General features: G+C 43.4%; 2 protein-coding genes across 3 annotated transcripts in view; both read left to right on the top strand.

The window, feature by feature from the left end:
* The window catches only part of ENTREP3 (endosomal transmembrane epsin interactor 3), a 32,165-nt gene extending 14,171 nt beyond the window's left edge, over positions 1–17,994 (top strand). The window contains exons 5-12 of the mRNA XM_089483297.1: positions 763–870; positions 3,624–3,784; positions 4,877–4,976; positions 6,513–6,600; positions 7,731–8,249; positions 9,056–9,127; positions 11,339–11,601; positions 16,787–17,994. Of these exons, the coding sequence (XP_089339423.1) occupies positions 763–870; positions 3,624–3,784; positions 4,877–4,976; positions 6,513–6,600; positions 7,731–8,249; positions 9,056–9,127; positions 11,339–11,601; positions 16,787–16,951 (1,476 nt within the window). The 3' untranslated portion in view covers positions 16,952–17,994. The remainder of the gene's footprint in view (positions 1–762; positions 871–3,623; positions 3,785–4,876; positions 4,977–6,512; positions 6,601–7,730; positions 8,250–9,055; positions 9,128–11,338; positions 11,602–16,786) is intronic.
* A 5,623-nt stretch (positions 17,995–23,617) lies between these two features.
* LOC149301924 (lysosomal acid glucosylceramidase-like) overlaps positions 23,618–25,448 on the top strand; it is a 32,142-nt gene continuing 30,311 nt past the window's right edge. For both annotated transcript variants that reach the window (XM_089483273.1, XM_089483274.1), the window contains exon 1: positions 23,618–23,684. The gene's annotated coding sequence lies outside the window, so the exon portion shown is untranslated. The remainder of the gene's footprint in view (positions 23,685–25,448) is intronic.

Raw genomic sequence — 25,448 nt, 5'->3', positions numbered from 1 at the left:
TTAATAGAACTGTAGTTTCCCATTCAAAGAAGTAATAGCCCCATTATGTTCTGCACTAGTCAGACCTCATCTGGAGTATTGTGTTCAGTTCTGGGCAATTCATTTTGGGAAGGATATTGGCAAGTCAGGTGCAGAGAAGAGCAACCAGAATGATAAGAGGTATGGAGAACAAAACATGGGCGGGTTACAAACTGCCGGGTTGCGGCGCTCTCCTGCCACCGCCGCTTGCAGCGTCCAGGAGCTGCAGCTGCCACACCGCAGGGCTCCCAGATGCTCCGAGGGAGGAGCGCAGAAATCGTGCTCCTTCCTGGGTCCTGGAAGTGGTGCCGCAAAGCGCAAGGCATTATTGTGATATCATCCGCGAAAGCTCTTATGATATTATCTCTTCTTGCTATTTTTCCACAGGGAGGTGAAGACCTTTTGGTTTGCAGGTTGATTGCTTAGAGGGGAAGGGCCTATCAGAATGTAATGTTTGCTTTTTAATTATTGTTTTTAATTGCTTTTAATTCTATTATTGGTTTAATTAAAAGGCAGGGCATAACAACAACAACACAGGCCAAACATGAACCATTCAAATATAGGATATCTGCAAACACAGTCCTTCAAACAGAGTACTCATCCCTATATACTGTATGACCCTAAATATTGTGCTGCAGGGGATTGAACTTGGGACCTTGTGCATAGAAAGCAAGTACTTTGCTATGAACTGCTCCTTTACCTTTGTTCTCATAACAACTGTTCTCACTCTTCCCCATGGCTTAGGACCTACTCTTCAGTGTTTGTGGCCTGACGATTTTCGCCATCGTGGTATGCACCCTTTCTGCCATAATGTGTTGCATCCAAATCTTTTCTGTGGACATCCTCCATGCGGTGAGTCCTATAGAAAGGCAAGCTGTCCTAAACTTTCAAATGATTAAAGATTTATCATAAAAATTCAGACTGTTTTAACTGGGAATGCTGGGAATGGAACCCGGGACCTTTCCCATCAGTTTAGTCACTGCTTGAAACAAGATGTTAGACCAGATGAGAAAGAGTCTAAGTTACTAGTTAAAATAGTTAGGCCTGTTACAGACTGCCAAAATAAAGCTGCTTTGGGTCTCTTTGGAGGTATACTCTTTAAATGATGAATGGGTCCTAAGAGTCCGGAGGTCGCGCCAAAGCCACGCTCCATTCCTAAGCACTGGAGTGCAGCTTTGGTGCAGCTTCCAGATTTTTAGGATGCATGCATCATTTAAACAGCATACCTCCAAAGAGACCCGAAGCAGTTTTATTTTGGCAGTCTGTAACAGGCCTTAGTTACACTTAAAGATCCTAAGTCCTAACAAATCATTTATTAGTGTTGCAGTTGCAGTGGGTTTTTTTTAAAAAAAAAGTCCAAGTCTTTAAGTTTTTCTTTCTCAAAGATAACTAAGGGTCTGTACAGGCAGGCCAAAATAAAGCTGCTTTGGGTTACTTTGGAGGTGTGCTGTTTAAATGATGGCCGGAAGCTGTGCCAGATCTGTGGTCCATTCCTTGGGACATACTAGTTATGAGGTTTTAATCACTTGAATGCTCTCCATCTCTCCCCGTCACTGTCCCAACAACCATGACAAAGCACAAAATAGGATCACAATGCATAGCATGAGAAAAGATTCAAAGCATGGGATGTTTCTTCTTCCTTTGGTGAGACAATATCTCTATAACTGGAAAACATAACTAAAAAGTTGCTGTTACACTGCAAAAAGGAAGGACTTCATCCTTTATTCAGTTACAGTCATGCCTTTGTTGATGAAAGAAGCAATTAATTACAACTAACATGTTATTTGTCACAAGATACTCCCAAATGTTGGAAAATCTGTGAGATAGAAATGGATCTCGCAAGCAGTATACTCAAATTGACAGTGCAGAACCAGAACAACTAATCTCATATCCATCCACCCACCCACCAGATCCAGCAAAAAAGAAGCAAGCTTAGCCTTCTTTATATAACATTTAAAAGTTCCTTTCCTTAGAAATATCTAGTTTGGTACTTGAGAAAATGCAAAGAATAAGTATTAAATGATGTCGGGAAAAATATTTTGTATCATCTCAGAGAGAGAAGCTGTTGCAAAAGCATGTGCTATTACAGAAGAGAGAGGGGGGTTGAAAACAGCTGTAGGTTAGAGTGATGTAGGAAGAGAGAGGGTATGGAAAAGCAAACAAACAAAGTCGCCATAAGTATATACTGTGCCTAATAGTTATGTGCAAACTAGCAATTAGTGAGTATAGGTCTGCAAAGGTTGATAATTCTAACAACAAGCTCTGCATCAGATGTCATTGAACAGATGCCATGACTCAGGAAGGCCCCCAAGGTGATGTGCTGACCATTTTCTTTACATCCAGGAAGGGGAATTCGTGGCCATTAGCATGCTGCTGGGCCTCAGACATTATGAGGAAATTAGGGGGTAGGATGTCACAGCCTTGATTGAAACTTCATTTGTTGGAAGGGGGGGGGGAGGACACATCTGGTAAGCTTATGGGAGTGGGGAGTCCACTGCTCTCTCATAGCTGGCACTTGCTCTGAAATAGAGTTGCAATCGCATCTGTCTCAGCTCTTATGTTCTGAAATCAGCACATTTTTTAATAGCAACTTTCAGTGGGAGTATTGAGTTCTAATGAGCCCCGGTGGCGCAGTGCTTAAATGCCTGTACTGCAGCCAGCCACTCACAAACCATAAAGTTGCGAGTTCAATACCAGCCAAGGGCTCAAGCTCTACTCAGCCTGGCATCCTTCTGAGGTTGCTAAAATGAGTACCCAGATTGTTGAGGGCAATTAGCTTACACCTTGTAATCCGTTTAGGGAGTGCTTAAGTGCACTGATAGTGGTATAGAAGTGTACTTGCTACTTGCTATTCTATGTACCCTTCAAACTGGGTTGGCGTGACTTCAACCAAAGAGAATGTTTTTAGGAACCAGACCTTGGAAACTAGACTAGTTACAATATATATAGTAATAATAAAAATAAATAAATAAAATTTTTATTTATATGCCGCCCTTCCTACGATCAGGGTGGCTTACAACAATTTAAAAATATACCATAAAATACATAAAAATACACAATTACATAATTAAAATCAAACAACAAGCAAAAAAACCCCCATAGCCCAACCTCTTGGCCACGAAAAGAGGAGGGAGGCCCACAGGATATTTATTCGGGGAATGCCTGTTGGAATAGGAAGGTTTTAAGATCCTTCCTAAATTGGGCCAGGGTAGTAGACGAGCGGAGCTCTGTGGGCAGCGCATTCCAAAGGGCTGGGGCAGCTATGGAGAACGTCCTCCGAGTAGTGGAGGCCAACCTAGCCCCAGGCACCTTCAGTAGCTGCTGCCCAGACGTTCTGAGGGTGCGAGGCGGAATGTACGGGATGTATAGTAGTTATATATAGTTATATAGCTCCCAGAATCCCCTAGCTAGAACAACCACTCATGATTCTGAGAGTTGTAGTCCAAATAAGTCTCTCATTCATAGCATTTCCTGAAGCTGAAGTTGACTTGAGGGCAGTTAACAGCAATCCAAATCAAAAAGACAATTTTCCAAGCCATATTTGGAACATCTGCAGACTTGTGATCCTCTATACCCATCGACTCTCTTTCTGTCCTCCTTTACAGCTTTCCCCTCCACGTTCCAGCTCTGTGACATTGGACTGCACCTCTCCCCCAGACACTTTCTTGCCCCATATGCTGGACCTGGATGAGTTTGTACCCCCAGTACCGCCACCTCCATATTATCCACCAGAGTATACCTGCAGTTCAGAGACAGATGCCCAAAGGTACTGGCAATGGGGATTGGGCAATTTGGGGCAAGGAAATAGGAAAAGGGCATAGAGTTCAGAGAAAGTGAAACTGAAAGTTATTGAATTATTTATTTATTTATTATGTTTGTATTTCACCTTACATTCACAGAGGTTCAAGATATAGGAGTAGGGGTCAATAACAAAAGTTGGCAATAGCCGTAGTAAGCAATGGTGGGAACAATACATTGTAGGAACATGGATGGGGGACATGAATCATCTCAGGAGTGTGATAGCTTCATGATGCCCTGTCACCAGTCAAATTGGACAGTTTGGCAGTGTCACTGAGGAACGTTATTGAGGCATACATTGTGAATAGGCACGTTGAAGGGGAGGGGGGGGGGAATGTCCATATTGTTGAATTAACCCTACTGTGTCATGTACTATTCAGTGGAAGCCTCCTTAGATGAGGAAGGAAGAGGAGAGCCAAGATAACAGGTTCCAGTCAAAGCCAGAGGAGTCTGGCAATCCTACCCTCGAACCCATGGAAGCATAGCCCAGGCCGCCCCATCATGCAGCTTCTAAAGATCACAAATTAGATATAGCAGCCACTTCATCCTGTGGAGCATCCTAGACTGAAATGCCAGTTGCAAAGAAACATGCTGTGGTACCCTGATTATCAAGTCCCTGTCCCTCAGAGGCCTGATTGACACTGGTGCTGGTGTCTTTCTGATGCCATGTCAAAACATGACTTTTTATGAAAGCCTTCAGCACCCAACTGATTCTTAAACCATTTGCACATATGCTATCATCAGCATTATTTTAAATAGTCTTAACTGGTTTTGAAATTGCCTGGTTTTAAGTGATAATTTTTTTTAAATAGAAGTTTAGTCTTTTCAAATTATTCTTTCTACATTTGAAAAGTTTAGTCTTTTCAAATTATTCTTATACATTCTGTTACCCTTCTGAGATCTTTGGTTATAGGGTAGAATATAAATAATGTAATTTAAAAATAAAACGGTGGTAGGCAACGTTTGGTATTTACTGTAGTCTTCTCCAAATTCCTGGTGGCAGGGGAACATATTTCAATAACAATGATTGTTATTCTCTCCTCTCCCCAATCTCTTTTAGCATTACCTACAATGGCTCCATGGACAGCCCGGTGCCTCTCTATCCGACTGACTTCCCTCCTAGTTATGAAGCAGTCATGGGACTTCACGGGGACAGCCAGGTATGATGGGTCTTGTAGAGGGGTATGGTTTTGTCACGAGACAAATCATGTACAGCACATTGGGTTAGCACAATTTCAGAGCAGAGCTTGGAAATAATAAAATATACAATGATCAAATGGGCAAATTATGTAGGACATCCCTTGCAACTATTACAATGGGAGAAAATTTGGACTAGAAGAATCAAATCAAACTCACAAAATTTAAGAGAGAATTGGTACAAAATGTATTATAGATAGTATTCAACACCAGATGAAATAGCAAAAATTTACAAAAAGAAACAGATAATAAGTGTTGGAAATGTGGAGAAAGACCAGGGACATTCTTCCATTGTTGGTGGACATGTAAGAAAGCTAGAAACTATTGGACAATGGTAAGTTTAACAGTTAATAGCATATTAAACGTCAGGTTAGAGATGAAACCAGAAGGTTATTTGTTAGGCATGTTTGAAGATGACATTGAAAAGAAATTTGGGGAAATTTTGTTTTATATGACAATGATAGATAGACTAGTGTATGCTCAGAAATGGAAATCGGAAAATATTCCGGATAGAATAGAATGGATGATGAAATTATATGATGTAATGGAAATGGATAAATTGACTCAATTAATGAGAAACAACTCATTGGAAAAATCCATTTTTAAATAATTTCTTTATTAATTAAAATAACATTATAACAAACACACAAATAATACAAACTTATATACATATAAACATTTTACAGCTTCCTAAAACTACTGAGATATTCCCATAAATTTTCAACCTATTAGTGTACATACTCTTCTTTTTCTTTAATTTTACACCATAAGATTAATTCTTATCCTATATAAAATTATGAACATACCACCTTTCACATTAATTACATCATTAATTAATACTCACATAAAGCAATACACATATATTCTTTTTTCTTCTGATTGAATATAGTCTTTCCAGGAATCCCAATCCCTATAAAATTAATTCAATGAACCTTTTTTCAACAAACATGTTAATTTATCTATCTATTATAATTCATATAATTTCATTTTCCATTCTTCCACTTTCGGAACAGAGCAAGGACCCAAAAGTGGGAGGCAAAAAAAACTTGCACAGGCAGCAAGTCAAATGGACATAAGGTCTTTGATGTCTCTACACTAATGCACAGAGCATGAGAAACAAGCAAGATGAACTCAAACTTCTAATACAACAAAGCAAATACGATATAATAGGCATCACTGAAACCTGGTGGGATGAGTCTCATGATTGGAATGTAGAAATAGAGGGGTATAACCTTTTAAAGAGAAATAGACCAAACAGGAAAGGAGGAAGAATAGCATTATATGTCAGGGACATTACACCAGTGAAGAGATCCAGGACATCAATCCTGGAAGCCAGGTGGAGAGCATCTGGATAAAAATTAAAGGGGAAGGAAACAAGGACATTATTGTGGGAGTCTGCTATAGACCCCCAAGTCAGACTGTATTTGGTTGGATTCAACATCATATCTACTTCTCACAACTTTCTTCTCTGTTGTCTGTGACTTTCTCTCCCTCTACAGGTGACGCTGTTTGACTCACAGTTTACAGATACCTCACATGGCCCCTGCTCCTGTAACCGGGTCCCTTCTGTTGTGCTTAGCGGTGAAGGTAAGGGAAATGTGTCTGTGCATGTGTGTGCCAGTCAATTCCTGTATTAACCTTCTATACAGAAAGGGCCATGTATTGGCACACATGGGTTGTTTAAGACACACTCTTCAACATATCACAGATAAAAATTGGATATTTGTGGCCATGCAACATTAGTATGTGTTGGGCAAAAGTTATTACTGAGGAAGAACACTCAAGATGCTTTTGCTTTTGCCTCAGAGTCTCCTCTCCCTGCACTTAGCTGATTGAGTACAAGCTACTTTGTTTGAATTCAGTTTGCAGCTGAACAGCAGAGTATTAATTTGGAGACCCCCTGCCAAATCGAGACAGTTGGAGGGTATGGAATGCCTTAATGGGCAGTAGATCTCCAGGATCAAAGAACACAATAACATCAAAACATAGCAAGCAGCCATGCTTGGGGAGCCAGGAGCAAGGAAGCGAACCAGGAGGCAGACACCAAAGAAAAAAACAAAATGCACCAGATCAAGAAGTTGAATATTCCAGGCCAAACAAGGAGCTTTTTATTACCCTTCCTGTCTAGGAGGATCCAATGGGAAGCCTCGATAGATGTAACCTCTGCACAGTCTGAGAACAGATTGCTGCCCAAGATGCTCAAAATGGCAGTTCTCAAGCTGGCCCCTTGAAGCAGCTGTTCAGAGAGTCTAGAAGTCTCAGATCCACCCAGTTAATGCTCTCATCCCACATTTTCAGCTGCTTTTAAAATATCCCAATTTGTCTCTCTTCCTCCTCCTCCTCCTCCTCCTCCTCCTCCTCCTTTTCTTTCTTTGTTCTCAGCTTGCTTCAGTTACTGTACACTGAGTTCAAAATGCAAAAGTAGTTTGCTTTCACTTGATTCAGCAGAGGAGAGAGGAGAGAAGGGGGCAGAATCTTGCACTTTCCAATAGACTCGGTCAGAAGTGAATTGCTGCTGCCTGGCATAGCTTGCCTATGCTTCCTCCTTAATAACTTTTGCCATCTTGAGCACAATCTGGTGTTGCTTGGCCATGTGTGCCCCAATTTTTATCTGTGAAATAATGAAGTAATGTTTGCAAATTCAGCAAGAATGTTGCTGTTCATTGCACCTCTATGATTCCTTACCTCTTTCTATCTCTCTTTTTTCTCTCATTAAGCAGTTTCCATGGACAGTGGCTCCCTCATCATGTCTGAAATTGTGGACATCCCAGGTGAAAGCAGCCCATCAGAGGACTCCTGCCTGTTGGAAGGAAGTGGGTCTGCCTGCTCTGTAGACTATATCTTGTTCCGCTCCATCCAACGCAGCCGGGCTGATTATTGTCTGAGTGTGGACTGTGGACAGTGTGGCCTGCATCCTCAAGGTCCTTTTGAGGAGACACCCCAGGCACGCCTGCGTGGGGAACGTTCCTACTCTTGCTCTACACCAGGCATGGGTTACGAGGGCTTGCTGGAAGTAAGCAGTGCCCTTACTCACAGTTGCCATCGCCTGGAAGGCTTGGGCCACAACGTAGGACCTTGCTTCCCTGAGGTGCGTGTCAAGGCCAAGACTTCCCTGGCAGGACGCAAAGGGCCTGGGAGGCAGCGCCGGAGCAGTGAAGCTTCTTACCGCCTTCCTTCAGTCCAGTGTCCCCTGGTGAGGTCACACAGCGATCCTGGAATTACTGTGGCCAGCGATGGTGAGTAGGTGAAGCTTAGGAACCAAAATTAGCCTGTGGAGGAATAGCAAAAGGTTTTGCATGTGGATTTGTTTAGTCATGGGTTTGAGGGTGGATGTGAACCCCCCAGGTTGAAACTGACTAGAGGTATACTGCAGCCCTCAAAGAGAATCCACCCCACATTTTATCTCATGTTCATGAAAATGTTTACCAAGCACCTTTCACAGAAGCAGAGGGGTTGCAAGATCATTCCTGTCCCTGGGTCTGAGATTTCAGAGCCAAAACCTGAGACTTAGAGACTTTCAGTGTCACAGTGGGTGGACCCAGTTGCTATTACAAGGAGTAGCATCTGGTGCTGTCATGAAGCATGATACATTAAGCATCAACCACAGTTCTCAAAGTATAACATTCAAACTTTTAAAAAATGTATAAAAATATACAAAAATGGGAAAATAGATATATACAACACTTTCCTCTCTGAGATTCCTCTTCCTTGCTGGTGGACTGGAAAAGAGGGCCCTGAGATCTGAAACCTCTATGAGATATGAACTTATCATGGAGCAAGACATGGTGGTAGATTTGTGAGTGTGTGCCATAACAGAGGACAAATAGATCCTGAGACACATTTCAGGAAAAATTTATTTTATCTTCGTTTATTTAAAAATATAGTTTTGGTTTTCCTGTACTGTTATCTCAGTATGACATGGAGACATTGGAGACTGAAATTGGCACCTTCTGGATGCTAAACAGCTGCTCTACCATGAGCTGCAAAAATCCCCATGCCTTAACCATTTTGGTCTTGACTTTCATTCCTCCTTTCCGCACAGAAGGTGACTTCCAGGAGGTATTCTGCACCAAAGTGTTAGAGGACAACAGGGCCACCTCTTCAGCAGATACAGGTGAGAGGAGTGATTTTGCTATGTTTTAACCACACAAATGAAAATGAGGACAGTGAATGCTTAACCTGAATTAAAGTTTCCTGGAAAATGATGGTCTAGTACAGAGGTAGGAAAGCTGATGCCCTCTGGATACTCCAAAACACCCAGCCAGCACATGTAGTAATAAGGGATTTGGTATGGTGTCAAGCTCCCAAAGTCCCCTTCTGCTTCTGCCAAAGCTGAATGGGGCTTCCAGAGACCATCTGTCTTAGGTGTTTATCACACGTGAGACTGGAACTCCAAACCGAAGCGCTTCCGTAGCACAGTCACTTCGAATCCAAGGCAATTCACATGATGAACTATCACACATGAAGAACAAAATTATAGTAACTACAGGGTCAAAGCGGAGCGAGTGCACATTGAATTACCACACCATTACATACCATGCAGATTCAGCTATTTGAATTGGGACCCTTGCGCATGCTCAGTGGAGGTCTGAACGCATCGTGAACCTTTGCACTTCCGGGGTGAAGAAGGGGGCCACTTCATGGTTCCACTTTCACGTGAATGCTAGCCTAACATGAAAGATTGCTTCATGTTCTATGGGCTTTAGAGTCCGTTTTGGCACCCAAACTAGCAGTCTTTTTCTGGGATATATGGTTCGTTTTTTGCAGCCACACAAGCACCCTTTCTATGGGATATATGGTCCATTTTTGCAGCCATACAAACAGCCTTTCCCAGCGGCATCGGAAACATTCGCTTTCCCCCTCCTCGCCAGCTTGTTACCGAATTCACTAGAATGAGGAGTCACTTTAGATTGACTGCAGAAGCACCTCGGAACGACCCCCCATAGAAAGCAATCACGTGTGATAATACATCACATTATCACGTGGATTCACATCGTTGGATCCGCAGTGGCATCAGATCAGAGCTGCAGAAACCTCAGTGCATTAAGGGCCTTAGTTGCCACTAGCCATTGATTTGAATTTCCCTTGCACAGCAATGTAATGTAATGTTGCTAGGGTTCTACTTGCGCTGTGCCCTTCATGTCAGAGATATCCTTTTGGTAATGTAGATTTTGCTATTTTTTCTAAATTTGCTAATGCTAATTTTGCTAATGCTAGTGTGGTGTAGTGGTTTGAGCATTGGACTATAACTCTGGAGACCAGAGTTCGAATCCTAGCTCAGCTATAGAAACCCACTGGGTGGGTCACACTCTCTCAGCCTCACTGGATGGCAATGACAAACTCTCTCTGAAGAAACTTGCCAAGAAAACTCTGTGATAGGTTCACCTTCAGGTCACCATAAGTCAGAAATTATGTGAAAGCACACAACAATAACAACAAATGTAGATGTCTTATTTAGAACAAAGCTTTCCCTTTAATGTATTGTTTTGTACAAAATTGTTCCCTTCTCACACTCTTCATATGCCTTTCCTTGATATTGCCTCTGCAAAGACAGGGGTGACAAGCACGATGTAAGTAGAACCCCAGCTGTATCTCATTACAACTGCTATATAAAGGGGATTTAAATCAATGAGGGTGGCAGCTAAAATCTGGAGGTCTCATCCAGCTCAGTCAGAAGCAGGTTGGGACAGCAAGAGCTTGACACATGGTTATAGCCCCAAACTGTGTCTGTCTGAATAAATTTGGGTGCTTGTTTTTTTAACCTGGCACCTATCCACTTTCTGCTTAACATGGGCAAAATGACTCAGATGAGTTGTCATATGAGTCAATGAGTTCATAAAACTACTGTGTAATCATGTCTTTCTAGATGAGCTCTTTCAATTATAACTCAAAAGTCAAGTCACTAATAACTAACTGCCATTGTTATTATTAATGATGGCCTGAAACAGACGGGCCCAAAAGAGCAGTGCATGGCTGCGCTGGTGTCTATTGTGCCTGGGCCCAATAACCTCATGTGCCCTATCTGCTGTTTAATCCTATTTTATGGCTTGGACTTATGCTTTTATGATCGGTTGAGGGCTGGGTTTTTGGGATCTGTATTTTTAATTGTAATTTTAATTGTATGTTGTGTCATTTTACTGTTGTGATCCACTTTGATTCCCTGTGAAAAAGAGGAATATAAATAAATGGTTATTATTATTATTATTATTATTATTAATCACTACATCACACCTGGCTGAGTGTAGTCCCTAAAAGCAAAGTTTAGAAGCTCCCTGTGGTTGCCTGTTCTCCCCTATAACCTCCCTTCTTACCACTCCCTTCCCAGGACCTTCTTTGGAGGCTTGCCTTTTGTATCCGTCCCATCATGGACCAGCCTCACAGGTTCATTTGGCAGGGAAGGTCAAGCTGGAAGTGCCATTGAAAGTACCAGTGCATCTTCCCAAGGCTGCCACGCGCTCTCTGGGAGACCTGAAGATGTGCCGTGGGACCCGTGGTATCATGGCTCGTTTTCTGCACAGATCCAAACGCAACCTGGCTTATGCAGGCCTGGAAACATCTCCACACAGTGGCACACAGAGCAGCAAGCAGGTACAGAGTGAAATGGTTTTCCATATCAAATCAAATGTTCAGAGACTTCTTTCTTTTTTAAAATTAACCTGAAAATAGAAAGATAATATGACCACTGGTGGAATTGCAGTATCAATGCCTATAGCTAGGATTGCCATGTGAGAACTAGAGAGGGCTCCTTTAATGGTTGTGTAGAAGAGGAAATTTCAGCAAATGCGGCTTGCCACACAACCAGGTAATAAGTAACACCTGCTGAAATTGCCTAGTCTACACAACTTTTTAAAGTACTAACCGGAGTTGACCCTGTTTAGCGTCCAACAGCAGACAAGATCTGTTATTTGTATTTGTACACAAATACAAGGTATTTGTCCAAAGTTTGATTTGATAAACATACCTGTTAAGTACCAGATACAGCAATATTCAATATCTTCTTATGAGGAAGAGCGTAATCTCTAGTATATCTGAATATGTACCTGTCATAACTATTTATTTTAAAATATCCATATTCCGCCCAAAATCAGAGGATCTCAGGACAACATACAATAAATAACCTAGTGGACCAATCCTCCTTGAATTTGGACAGTCCACCAGTAAACCAGCTGCCATGCCTCCCAGGCCCACAGGCCAAACCACTGCTCCCAAGACCCAGGACACATCCCGGTCAGCATGGCAATGGAACCATGGTTTCTAATCGGTGATCCTTCTGGCCTCTTTTGAAAGCAGAACAGTACAATAGGTTGGCTATTGTACTGTCATCTGATGAGGCCAGCAAGTTTTGTTTGGAGTAGTGGCTGCTCCAAAGCATGTTCAAGGAAATTGATTTATTATTTGTTTAAGGCACTGATTTATCACCCCACTTGGAATCCCAAGGTAATTACAAGATGGGCTGGGTTCAAAATGTTCATGAGGCTTCAAGTCAGGTGGAGCAGTATGCTTTCAGGGAGTGCTGAAGATAATGTTAGAGGCCAGGAAACCAAGAATGTATTCACACACACCATAATTATGGAGTTTGATAACACTTTACCTGCCATGGCTCCTTCCTTTGGAAACCTGGGACATCCAGTTTAGTACACCATACTGCCAACATTGGAAAACTGAGGCCCCATATAGATAGGCCAAAATAAAGCTGCTTCGGGCCACTTTGGAGGGATGCTGTTTAAATTATGCATCCCAACGGAATTTACAGACAATGTGGGAAACAGATTTGTTTTATTAAGCATATTTGACTGGAAACCAGAAGAGCTATGGACAAATGCATCCATTGTTCCGGTCCTAGTCTCTGGAGCAGCAGAAAACAAGCTTCCTCCCTCCTCAATATGACATCCCTTCAAATATTTAAACAGGGCTATCATATCACCTCTTAACCTTCTTTTCTCCAGACTAAACATCCCCAGCTCCCAAGTCATTCCTCATAGGGCATGGCTTCCAGACCCTTCACCATTTTAGTCGCTCTTCTTTGGACATGCTCCAGTTTCTCCACATCCTTTTTAAATTGTGGTGCCCAGAACTGGATACAGTATTCCAGGTGGGGCCTGACCAGATCAGAATATAGTGGCACTATGACTTCCCTTGATCTAGACACTATACTTTTATTGATGCAGCCTAAAATTGCATTGGCCTTGTTAGCTGCCGCATCGCATTGTTGACTCATGTTCAACTTGTGGTCTACTTGGACTCCTAGATCCCTTTCACATGTAGTTTCATTCAGCCAGGTGTCGCCCATCCTATATATCTGTGCATTTCATTTTCATGATCATGCGAAAAGATACAAAAATACTGGGAAAATAAATGAATAATTCAATAAATGTTTACAATTCAATTTTATATGAAACCGGAAGTATATTTAGTCAACATGACTGCCACAAATAATTGGTTAGAAGAAAAAAGATATTGGAGGGCTCTACTACACTTAATAACAGAAGCCAGACTGATCATTGCAAAAAACTGGAAAAATGAAGACATACCAGGAATTGAAAATTGGCTACAAAAACTGTTTGAATTAAGAGAAATGGATAGACTATTTCATAAAATTAAAAATATAGCTGTGACAAAATTTTGAAGAAGAATGGCTTCCTATTATAGACTACTGGGAAGAAGTATAGGGAGGTCAGGAAGGAGCTACTTAAAGATAGAATATAATGTTTTGCAACAATAGATTTGATACAACTAAGACGAAACACTCAATAGAAAACAATACGATTAGTGGTTATTTCACATCATATTTTCAGTTAAGAAAGGTTTCCCTGTTAAAAGAGACCAAAGGAAAATGATGGTAAAAATAATATGAAAAGTGGAGGGGAGCAAGGAATGGGCATCTTCGACATTATAAACTAATAATTTGTATTTGTATACCAATAGTTTGTATTTGTAACTGAAAATAATTGGTAACTTTTGGATGATAATTAGATTTAAGTTATAGAAATCTTATATGAGTGATGACACAAAAGAAAAAATGGAAGGATCGAATAGCAGAAAAAGAAAGTCTTCAGACTAGGACCTAACAAACGGAACTGACTAAAACTAAAACATTGTGCAGTGAGGAATGAGATTTAATGATGAAAAATATATTTGTGCTTTTAATGAAAAATACCATTTTTTTTAAAAAAAACTATCCTTTCAAGCTCTTTTTAAGGTTTGGAAACAGGAAACAGTCAGATAGAGCAAGATCTTTAAAACATCTATCAGTTTACCAGCCCTGTGATTAAGTGCATTGACCTGCAAAAAGAGAACACTTTTTTGCAGCTTCCCTCACTATGTTTCCTTCAGTGCCTCCTATAATCGGCACAGCAAGTTAGCATAGCATTCTGTATTAACCGTTTGGCCTTTCTGAAGGTAATCAGTGATCAAAATACCCTCCTGATCCCAAAACACTGGCCATGAACTTTCCTGCCTACCTTTGAATCCTAGAATCACAGAATCATAGAGTTGGAAAGAGACCACAAGGGCCATTCAATCCAACCCTCTGCCATGCAGGAATTCACCATCAAAGCATCCCGAATAGATGGCCGCCCAGCCTCTGTTTAAAGACCTCCAAACAAGGAGACTCCACTATACTCCAAGGGAGTTTGTTCCACTGTTGAACAGCCCTTACTGTCAGGAAGTTCCTCCTAATGTTAAGGTGGAATCTTTTTTCCTGTACCTTGCATCCATTGTTCCGTGTTCTTGTCTCTGGAGCAGCAGAAAACAAGTTTGCTCCATCCTCAGTGTGAGACCCCTTATAGGGCTATCATATCACCTGTTAACCATCTCTTTTTTAGGCTAAACATACCCAACTTCCTAAGTCTTAACTCATAAGGCATGATTTCCAGGCCCTTCACCATTTTGGTGGTCCTCCTGAATTTCTGTGGAGAACTTGAGTGCTGCCACGCAAGGACTGTTGTGTGATCTCCACATCATACTAATGTTACCATGTTTCATCAACAGTGATGAGTCATTCCTCAAAATTATCATGAGATCACTCTAAATGTTACTAAATCAACTTGGAGGTATCCACTCGATTTCGTTTCTAGTCAGCATTCAAATATTTCAGCACCCACTTAGCTGGCAGCTTTGCATAGCCAGCTGACCATGAATTATAAACCCAATGTATTCCTGGGTGTCGCTTGTGTCTCAGCAATTTCTTTAGCTGAGATTTGCCAATCTGACAAAATCAGCTAATCATGAATATGTTCCACAATTTCAGGAGTTGAGCCAGACTTTCCTGTTTCTTCGATCTCAAAATCTCCATGCTTCTTCACAGTTGCATATAATAGTTACTTGTCACTCAATGTTTGCATCATACACTCATGGATTTCCTGCAGAGTTTTTTTTCTGTAGGAACAGAAACTTCATGATGGACCGGAGTTCAGAACTCCTTCAAATGCTTAAACCATCTCTTCTCCAGGCTAAATATACCCACATTTTTTTGACACAGTTCTATCGATAATCCAGAAAACAAAATCAGAAATTAGAGCTACAATCCTCCAAATTGGCTATTTACATTAAGAAAGAATTCTTTCAAGCTTTCAAACTACAGTGACAAAATTATGCTCAGGTTTGGGGAAGTGAGTCGGGCCAAAAGCTTTTCAGCATCCCTTCATACTGTTATTACCACCATCACCCTTCATTGCAGGTAACTAATAACACTTGTAATTCATTATTTCCAAACATTGGATTAAAAAGCTTTCTCATTATTTAGCTTGGAAAATTTTCTCCCTCGCCCCCCCCAAATTGTGATATTACTGTCCTGTTGTTTCACTTGAGTCCAGATTTGTTGTTGTTGTGGGTAGTCATATCATTTCTGACCTATGGCTCCCTTAAGACAAACCTATCATGTGGTTTTCCTGGCAGAATTTGTTTGGGGTGTGTGTGTGCCATTGCCTTCTTTTTTGGCTGAGAGACATCCCAGGGTCACCAGTGAGTTTCCATGGCTCAGCAAAGCTTCAAACCCTGTCCCTCAATGTCTTAGTGCAATACTCAAACCACTAAAGCACACTGACTACAGTGGTACCCCGGGATACGAATTGATCGCATTACGAAATTTCCGGGGTACGAAAAAGTTAGATTGGAAAAAACTGTTCCGGGTAACGAAAGATTTTTCGGGTTACGAAATTCATTTCGGCGCGTTTCGGCGCGAAATTCAAAGCGCGGCTAGCGGCTTTCCAGCGCTAACGGAAAGCCTTTTCGGGTTGCGAAATGTATCGGGTTACGAACGGCGCCGCGGAACGAATTAATTTCGTAACCCGAGGTAGCACTGTATTATGGATTTATCGTACACTCACACACACATATCGTGTTGGGCAAAGTGTAGCCCTCCAGATGTTTTTGGACTGCAGCTCCTAGTATTCCTCACTGTAGACTGTGTCAGGGCTGATGGGAGTTGCAGTTCAACATAATCAGGAGGATAGACATTTGCCAAGCTCTGATATAAAACAAATAGTGACACCAAAATAGTTGCAGCCTTTCTGGGGGCCTTTGACTTAGTGTAACCAGAGTAAACTGAAAAAGATTCCTGTCCCTTTAATGCTTGTCTGGAAGTGGGAATTTCAACAGAGATTGCTTGTCACACAACCAGGTAAGAAGCAACATCTTCTGACATTCTGTTGTTTATACAAGCATGAAAGGGAGAGGAGAACTCTTAATTTTTCAGTCTTGCAACCGGAACTGAAATCCACAGAAGTCAGAAAGGAAAGGGTATCAACCATATTTTACACTTTTGATTTTTCAGGTATCTCGGTTGCGGATCAAACAGATCTCTCCAGAAGGGATTCACTTGCAAAGCTGTGGAGATCTAAGCTCTACCTCATCCTTGCGTCGCCTATTATCGAGCCACAGGAAGGAGCGAAGGCGCCCCCGCAGCCTTAGTGGACTGGCCAGAGAGAGCAACCTGTGAGGGTCAGTTTGGTTGGCATGCCCTTTCTGCTGACAACTCTTCTGGCTTCTTTGTGGAGTTGCCCATGGACTGGATGTCTGGAAGACCTGGACTGGGTTTTTTTCAACATCATCTCTTGCCTCAGTTTGGGCAGAGTGAAAATGCTAATGCTATGTGGGGGGATCCTCCCTTCTGAATTATGCAACTGCAGCACTGGTGAGCTGCCTTTTTTGCTTTTGATGAACCCTCTTAGAGAACAATCTTTCCAGCTATCTTCTAAACCAAAGGCCCTGGAGACCTGTCTCATGCACTGGTTGGCACCCCAGTTGTTGGTGTGTACTAGTGATTCTGATGCATGATAGTGATGGCTTCTCTTACACTCACAGTATGCATGCTAGGAAAGGTGGACTGCCAGCCTGCTCTTTCACCTTGATGATCCCCACCAAACCCTAATATTTTGTAAGTGATCCTGGCTTAGCAGCGATGTAATGTCAAGTCCTGGAGCAACCTACTTGTCTGCCTTAAAATGTGGGTCTCTTTCATATACACAATAATAACACTTGGATAGCACTTGAATTGCTGGGGCTCTGTCTTATTGGATCCTCAGATTTGTAGTTTGGGAAGGCACTGGAGCTGTTTCAAGAAACTACAGATCCCAGGATTCCATAGGATGGCACCATTGCAGTTAAAGTGTATCAATGTCCTATAATTGTGTCATATGAACACTCCCCTTCTTACCTATACAAAGTATCCTGGTAACTTAGTATGTGGGAAGGTGGTAGGGCAAAATTCTTATATGAACCATTTAATGGATATCACTACCCTATGACTACCTATGACATGGTCTGTCCTTGCCTCCAACTGCTGCTCTTTCTCCCTTTCCCCTGGGGTGCTTGTAAGCTCAGTTTCCCTCACCTGTATGCAATTTGCAATCCTTTGGGCTTTATCACACTAGCGAGATCCTGCAGGAAAACAGGATTTAAACAAGAGTTATATTAAATCCGAATTTAAACAGTATCTGCAAATTTGGGAAGCTTATCACACCGAATTGCTGCTAAAGTGAAATGATGCAAAGTTAAAACGAAGTTAAAACGGAGAAAAACACCACCTTTTTACTTTCGGAATTTCCCGAAAGTAAGTTACCAGCTGCTGTTTCCCCCCAGTTTAACTTCAGTTTAACTTCACATTATTTCATGTTAACAGCGACATCGTGTGATAAACTTCGAGCGTTTCTGGGTTTTCTCTAATTTAACTCTCATTGAAATCCCATTTTCCAGTGGGATCTCGCTAGTGTGATAAACCCCTTTTGATACCTCACTTTAGCTGTGCCTTTGGCTAGCGAATCTCTCTGACAATGAAGTGCCAGGGTTTGGGAAGAGTCCAGTTGAACTTTCTGGAATTCCTTTGGAAGGATTGTGGAAATGGGGACTTTCAAAAGGTCTGCCAGATCTCTCAGAGCTGGATTGTTTAAAGCACTGAGAAGATGTCATGATGCATCAAGTCCAAGTTGATATTTCCAGCACAGTTCCTGATTTCTAACTGTGGCCAAGCAGCTCCTCTCATCTGCACACCATCCTCTGAAACTGGAGGTTCTGTTTAGTCCCTTTCTTCTCCTTCATGAATTGGCCCAAATCCCTATTGAAGCCATTGAAGTGCATGGTGCAGGTAGATCCAAGAAGGGCTGCTTCCCAGTTTGAAGGGTCTTTTTGATACTTCCTACTTCCCTGGGCCTTGGGTGAGATTTTAAAATTCTCAGAATACCGAGTAGGGATGGCACATCAAGTGCTTCACTGTGACATTGTGAGCAAATGAATCCAGCAGGCAACTCACAAGCTGCTTACAGCATCAGGGATCCAGTGCCTGCATCACTGGTGTATATGGGCCTCAGCAACAGCCTGGGTTTACCACACCCTCCAGCATTTCACAGAAGAAAGCTGGGATGTGTTGACAAGCAACATCAGTGTGGTCACGATGGCAAATGTTATTAGAGCAAAACCACACAAGTTAGTTCTGAGTCTCCTGGGATGGTCCAGATTCTGTCCTCTCTCCTTCTCTCTCGCTTGTGGAGATAACTCAGCTTGTAGCAACCGAAGTAAGCTACAGATAAATGAGGAAAGTGGGAGGAGAGAAAAATTGAGTCATTTTAACAGCAGCTGATAAAGTGGGATGGCAGAGAATTAATTGGGATTGTCCCTGTTAGATCAGGTCAGTTGAAGGGTATGGTGGGGCAAAGAGTCTGATGTGTGCCTCAGAATGATTTGGGGAGGTAGAATGAATGACAAGTGTTCTCAAGCTCCAACCTGGCTTCCCTCCACACTTGACTCTGTGGCCTCATACTGACATTTCCCTACTTTCCCTGAAGAACAATACATTCCAAACTGGAAACCTCATGAAGCCTAAGCAATTGTGAGCCCTTTTCCTAAAAAAAAGGAAGTCTGCCCTTTTGCAAGAACTTAATGGAGTAACAGGAAGTGACCTCCTGGGACCAATTTGGGTTCCACATTTTTCCTTTCTCCTGCTCCATGGCCCAGGGACGTAGCCAAGGGGGGAGTCCTTGGGGTCCAGACCCCACTTCCATTAGGAAAATGAATGGTGCTTGCTGCTGCGCCGCCGCACCCAAGCCCCATTAAAATGGTGGCACTTAGTCTGGAGCCCCCTTCCTAAAATCCTGGCTACGTCTCTGCATGGCCTTTTGTATGAGCTCATAGCCTTCTTCCAGTGACTTAGCTCCTGAATCACTGGATGCATGCTGCAGGATGACGGGTTGCCTTCCCAATTCCTTGGAGGAATGTGAGGAAGCATTGGTTGAGAAAGAGGGTTGCCACCTTGTTTACTCTGGTCGGGATTCTAGGTCTGTTAACCATGTCTCAAGTAGAAATTATTTAGTAGGTGAAAGCGTGTAGGTTCATGGCTAGGAGAGACTTCACCTCCCAAATTTCTGCTTGCCAAAGAAATCTGTTAAACACACTGGAGCCCTAGTTGTAGGAAAAGCTTACAAACTTCTCTAGCACACTGGGAGAAACGTACCACTGGCTGGCTGAAATGCACAAATACTTACCTGAGAAAACCAAATAAAGCCATATGTATCTATACACTCAATTTTATGCTTTATATCTGAATTAAGAACACATACCAGAACCAATTAAATCAATTATTGTGGTCCATGTTCATACTAGGGTTACCAATTTTTTCCCCTAGAACCGTGTGAAATTAAGAATGGCTTGACAGAGAAAAGCGAGTGCATGCAGTGGTTGCGATCATGATTAAGGAGTGTCTCCAAAGGCTTGGAGAAACAAAGTAAAGGCTTTATTATAGGAACTTCATTTTTACTGTAGATCAGTATGGGAACAAAACTTTTTAAAATTTGCTTCCTTCCCTCCCCTGTCAGTGCCATCACTGCATGCAGTATATTACAAGAAAGAGAACAAGAAAAATCAGTTCCCTGCCCTCAGGCTTACAGTCTAAGACATGACACAAAAGGAAAAGGGAGTGGCAGTGTGAGAGGGGAACAGGTCCAGCAAATTATGAGGCACAGGAAAAAGGACAAGAGCCCCACACCTCTGAAGCTGTAGGACCTTGAAAGATTCTCTTGATGGAAGAGCTACTGCCAGTCCACAAAGGAAGAAGAGATGTGGGGGTTGTAAATTAGTCGGAGGAGGATTTGGGTATGCTGGAGGGAGGGTATTTTGAAGGGGGAACTGGCCCCATGTAGCTTCCCACCCCAGCACCTTCCCAGTGATTTTCATGTACTTATATGCATGATGGTCGGTGAGGGGGGAAAGGATCAGCAGGGGGATGGTGAGGGGGAATAAAGGGGGCAACGGGGCAATAGTGAGAGGTAAAGGTGGCAGGAGGGACAGTGAGGGGGGAAAGGGGGCAGCAGGGGGGCAGTGAGAGTTAAAGCTTTCGGTCAAAGTATTGGTGTGCAAGAAAGACAAAGAGAATCAGCAGCCTATATGTCCATGGTGAGAATGAAGGTTGCATGAACTTTCTTTACAGGGTCCCTTAAAAACATCGCACGGCCTCACTGAATGCTCCTTGTAATGGTGAAGATTATAACACTGATCTTTAATAGCAGGATGGAAGCACAATCAGAGTTGGAAGAGACCACATGGGCCATCCAGTCCAACCCCATTCTGCCATGCAGGAACTCTCAGTCAAAGCATCCCCGACAAATAGCCCTCCAGCCTCTGTCTAAAGACCTCCAAAGAAGGAGACTCCACCACCATCTGAGGGAGTGTCTTCTACTGTCAAGCAGCTCTGACTTTCAGGAAATTCCTCCTAATAGTGGGCTGGAGTTTCTTTTCCTATACCATGCATCCGTTGTTCTGGGTCCTATTCTCATGAGCAGCAGAAAACAGGCTTGCTCCATCCTCAGTATAACACTCCTTCAAATACTTAAATAGGGTATGATATATAACCTCTTAACCATCTCTTCTCCAGGCTAAACATACCCAGCTGCCTAAGGCTCTCCTTGTAGGGCATGGTTTCCAGACCCTTCACCATTTTGGTTGCCCTCCAGCTTTGATGTCCACTCTAATGGTGGGAATGGTTGCCATAATTGGCCACTAAAACCCGGGACAAAATGTAGGACAAAATCTAGACCAAACTATAGGACAACTGCAGGACAAAACTCAGCCCAAAATGTAGGACATTTAAGAAAACAGAGGACCTTAAATGTCCTACATTTTGGGCTGAGTTTTGTCCTGCAGTTGCCCTACAGTTTGGTCTAGATTTTGTCCTACATTTTGTCCCGGGTTTTAGTGGACAATTAGGGCAACCCTCAGCGGGATCTTATTGCCCAGCTTCATAGCTGTGCAGTAGCCGTCCTGTAGTCAGTCCATGCTTGTACCGCAACTTTTAATGAATGAGAAAATCCTGTGAACAGCTGTCAATCCCACAATTGACCCATTATTGAAGTCCGTGTGATAGGTCATTTGGGGTAATTCACAGAGAAGGGGATTTAAAGAGATTTTCCTGTACCACCACCCCCTTTCCAAATGAAAGCAAATCTCCTTACTAACAAAGAGGCAATTACTCATTTGGCAAGAGAAATGGAATTTATACAGGTTTCTCTGCATCCACCCACTCCCAATGAAGGTATGACTCCTTACTTAATCTTGGATAGCTGACTAGTAAATGGAATAGTAGTGCGATAAGATGCATAGCTAACTTGTTCTGAATTCACAATTGAGTGGTAACGTGACAAGAATTGTTTCTGTTCCAGCTGTTTGAAAAGCAACATCAGCACTGGGAGGGAAGGTTAATGCGATAATCTCTGGCGTCGCCTGCTCTTCACTTTCCCAGACTACCCACATCTTTCGCCAGTTGTGGGGAGGCACTTAGAATCATTGAGCTGGAAGAGACCGCAAGGGCCATCCAGTCCAACCCCATTCTGCCATGCAGCAAATCTCAATCAAAGCATCCCCAACAGATGGCCATCCAGCCTCTGCTTAAAGGCCTCCAAGGAGGGAGACTCCACTCCGCTCCAAGGGAGTGCATTCCACTGTCGAACAGCCCTTACTGTTAGGAAGTTCCTCCCAATGTTGAGGTGGAATCTCTTCTCCTGGAGCTTGCATCCATTGTTCCGAGTCCTGTTCTCTGGAGCAGCAGAAAACAAGCTTGCTCCATTCTCAACATGACATCCCTTCAAATATTTAAACAGGGCTGTCATATCACCTCTTAACCTTCTCTTCTCCAGGCTAAACATCCCCAGCTCCCTGAGTCGTTCCTCATAGGAGATGGTTTCCAGACCCTTAACTATTTTAGTTGCCCTCCTTTGGACACGCTCCAGTTTCTCAGGCCTGTTACAGACTGCCAAAATAAAGCTGCTTGGGGTCTCTTTGGAGGTATGCTGTTTAAATGATGCATGCATCCTAAGAGTCCGGAAGCTGCACCAAAGCTGCACTCCAGTGCTTAGGAATGGAGTGTGGCTTTGGTGCAACCTCTGGACTCTTAGGACCCATGCATCAGTTAAAGAGCATTCCTCCAAAGAGACCCAAAGCAGCTTTATTTTGGCAGTCTGTAACAGGCCTCAGTGTCCTTTTTGAATTGTAGTGCCCAGAACTGGACACAATATTCCAAGTGGGGCCTGACCAAGGCAGAATAGAGTGGCACTATTACTTCCCTTGATCTAGACACTATACTTCTATTGATGCAGCCTAGAATCGCATTGGCCTTTTTAGCTGCTGCATTGCACTGTTGACTCATGCTCAAGTTATGGTCTACTTGGACTCCTAGATCCCTTTGCTGTCCCTGTTCTGGCTGAATGCTTGCATATAGAATGTGTAGCACAGAGACATAAGCTGCATCCACACTGGAGAAATAACCCGCTTTGGCACCCCTTTAACTGCCCTGCCTCAAGGCTATGGGATTCTGGGAGTTGGAGTTTGTTGTGGGGGCTCTGCTCTGGACTCCACAACAAACTCCAACTCCCAGAATCCCATAGCCTTGAGGCAGGGCAGTTAAAGGGGGTGCCAAAGCGGGTTATTTCTCCAGTGTGGATGCAGCCATACAATCAGGAGCAAAGAAAGTATTGTTATTCCTATAATGGGAGCGGGGGGGGGGGGGGTCAGGAGTCCTTCCGCCTTGTTTTGCCCCGAAGACCACAACTCCCAGCGGCCCCCGCGACAGAAGGAAGGTCACGTGACGCCGGGCCACGTGACTCGCTAACCGGGAGGGGCGTGGGAACCGGAGGACTTTCTTCTCAGTCGCCTTCCCAGCTGCTGGCTGCAAAGGAAGCGGCGGCGGCGGGGTAAGGGCCGGGCCTCGGAGGAGGGCGAGCGGGGGCCGGGAGGGCGCAGGCCCAGGCGCCCGGAGGCGGATGCTTAGTGCTCCCCAGGCGCCTCAGGAGCAACTCCGGCTCCTGGTTGGGTTGTGATAGGACTATATAGGCTCAAAACATCCCACCGCTCCGGCTCTCTCTGGCTCCGTCCGCACTGCAGAAATAACCCAGTTTGAGACCAGTTCAGCTGCCCTGGCTCAATGCTAGGGAACCCTTGGAAGTGGAGTTTGGTCAGAGAGCTCTGGTGCCACAACAGACGACAGATTTCCAGGATCCTCTAACACTGAGCCAGGGCTGTTAAAGCGGTCTCAAACCGGATTACTTCTGCAGTGTATTCTGAACCTCTGGCCTGTTCCAGACTGCCAAAATAAAGCTGCTTGGGGTCTCTTTGGAGGTATGCTCTTTAACTGATGCATGGGTCCTAAGAGTCCAGAGGTTGCACCAAAGCCACACTCCATTCCTAAGCACTGGAGGGCAGCTTTGGTGCAGCTTCCGGATTCTTAGGACCCATGCATCATTTAAATAGCATACCTCCAAAGAGACCCCAAGCAGCTTTATTTTGGCAGGCTGTAACAGGCTGTATTTCCTATTTTGCGCTCCCTTTGCTATAGTTAAACCATTGAAAACTGGAAAGCTTTGCAGACCCCCCTGGACTCTGCTGACAGACCTGCTATGCAAGAGAACAGGTTTTCTACTCCTAAGGAGGTTAATAATAACAATAATAATAATTTTTATTTTTACCCCGCCTTTCCAAATGCATGATCAAGGCGGCTTACAAGATGAAGAATAATAAAATACACTTAAAAACATCACAATATAAAAATGTAAAAACATCATTACAAGGGGTATGAACGGGGATCTATACAAATCGCATTCACCAGGGGCGAGAAAAAAACCAATGTTTGCACTAGTCTGGGGTCAAAGAAAACAAAGAAACAAGGAGCAGAGAAGAAACGCTATTAACTAAAGTGAAAAAGCCAGCTGGAATAGATGCGTTTTTAATTGTTTCTTAAAAGAAACTAATGATGCAGAGGAACGGAGCTCTACAGGAAACGTATTCCACAATGAGGGGGCGACAATAGTAAAAGCCCTCTGAGAGGTCCTCGCCAGATGGGATTTAGGGACCTCCAACAAATTTGTCCCAGATGTTCTGAGTGTGCGGGGCGGATTATATGGGGAGAGACGGTCCTCCAAGTACCCTGGGCCCAAGCCATTTAGGGCTTTATAGGTCAAAACCAACACCTTGTATTGAGCTCGGAAGCAAACGGGTAGCCAGTGGAGATCTTTTAAAATAGGTGTTATGTGGTCCGTCCTGGAACTACCAGCGACCAGTCTGGCTGCGATATTCTGCACCAGTTGTAGCTTCCGGGTTTGGTACAAGGGTTGCCCCATGTAGAGCGCATTGCAGAAATCCAACCGAGAGGTTACCAAAGCATGTACAACAGTTTCAAGGTCCCGTCGGTCCAGGTAGGGGCGCAGCTGGCGTATCAGCCGAAGCTGATAGCAAGCACTCCTGACCGTCGCATCCACCTGAGATGTTAGCTGAAGCGACGAATCAAGGAGTACTCCCAAGCTGCGCACCGAGTCCTTCAAGGGGAGCGTGACCCCATTCAGGACAGGCTGACAAATCTCACCACCCAGAACCGAGGGACCTATCACCAGTACTTCCGTTTTCCCTGGATTCACACTGAGTCTGTTCTCCCTCATCCAGCCCATTAACAACTCCAAGCAGGC

The sequence above is a fragment of the Sceloporus occidentalis genome, unplaced genomic scaffold (genome assembly GCF_023333645.1).
Source record: "Sceloporus occidentalis isolate IW3139 unplaced genomic scaffold, rSceOcc1.0.p SCAF_20, whole genome shotgun sequence".
Taxonomy (NCBI): domain Eukaryota; kingdom Metazoa; phylum Chordata; class Lepidosauria; order Squamata; family Phrynosomatidae; genus Sceloporus; species Sceloporus occidentalis.
Note: the sequence above shows the minus strand (reverse complement) of the source record. Positions and strands in the feature narration are given on the sequence as shown.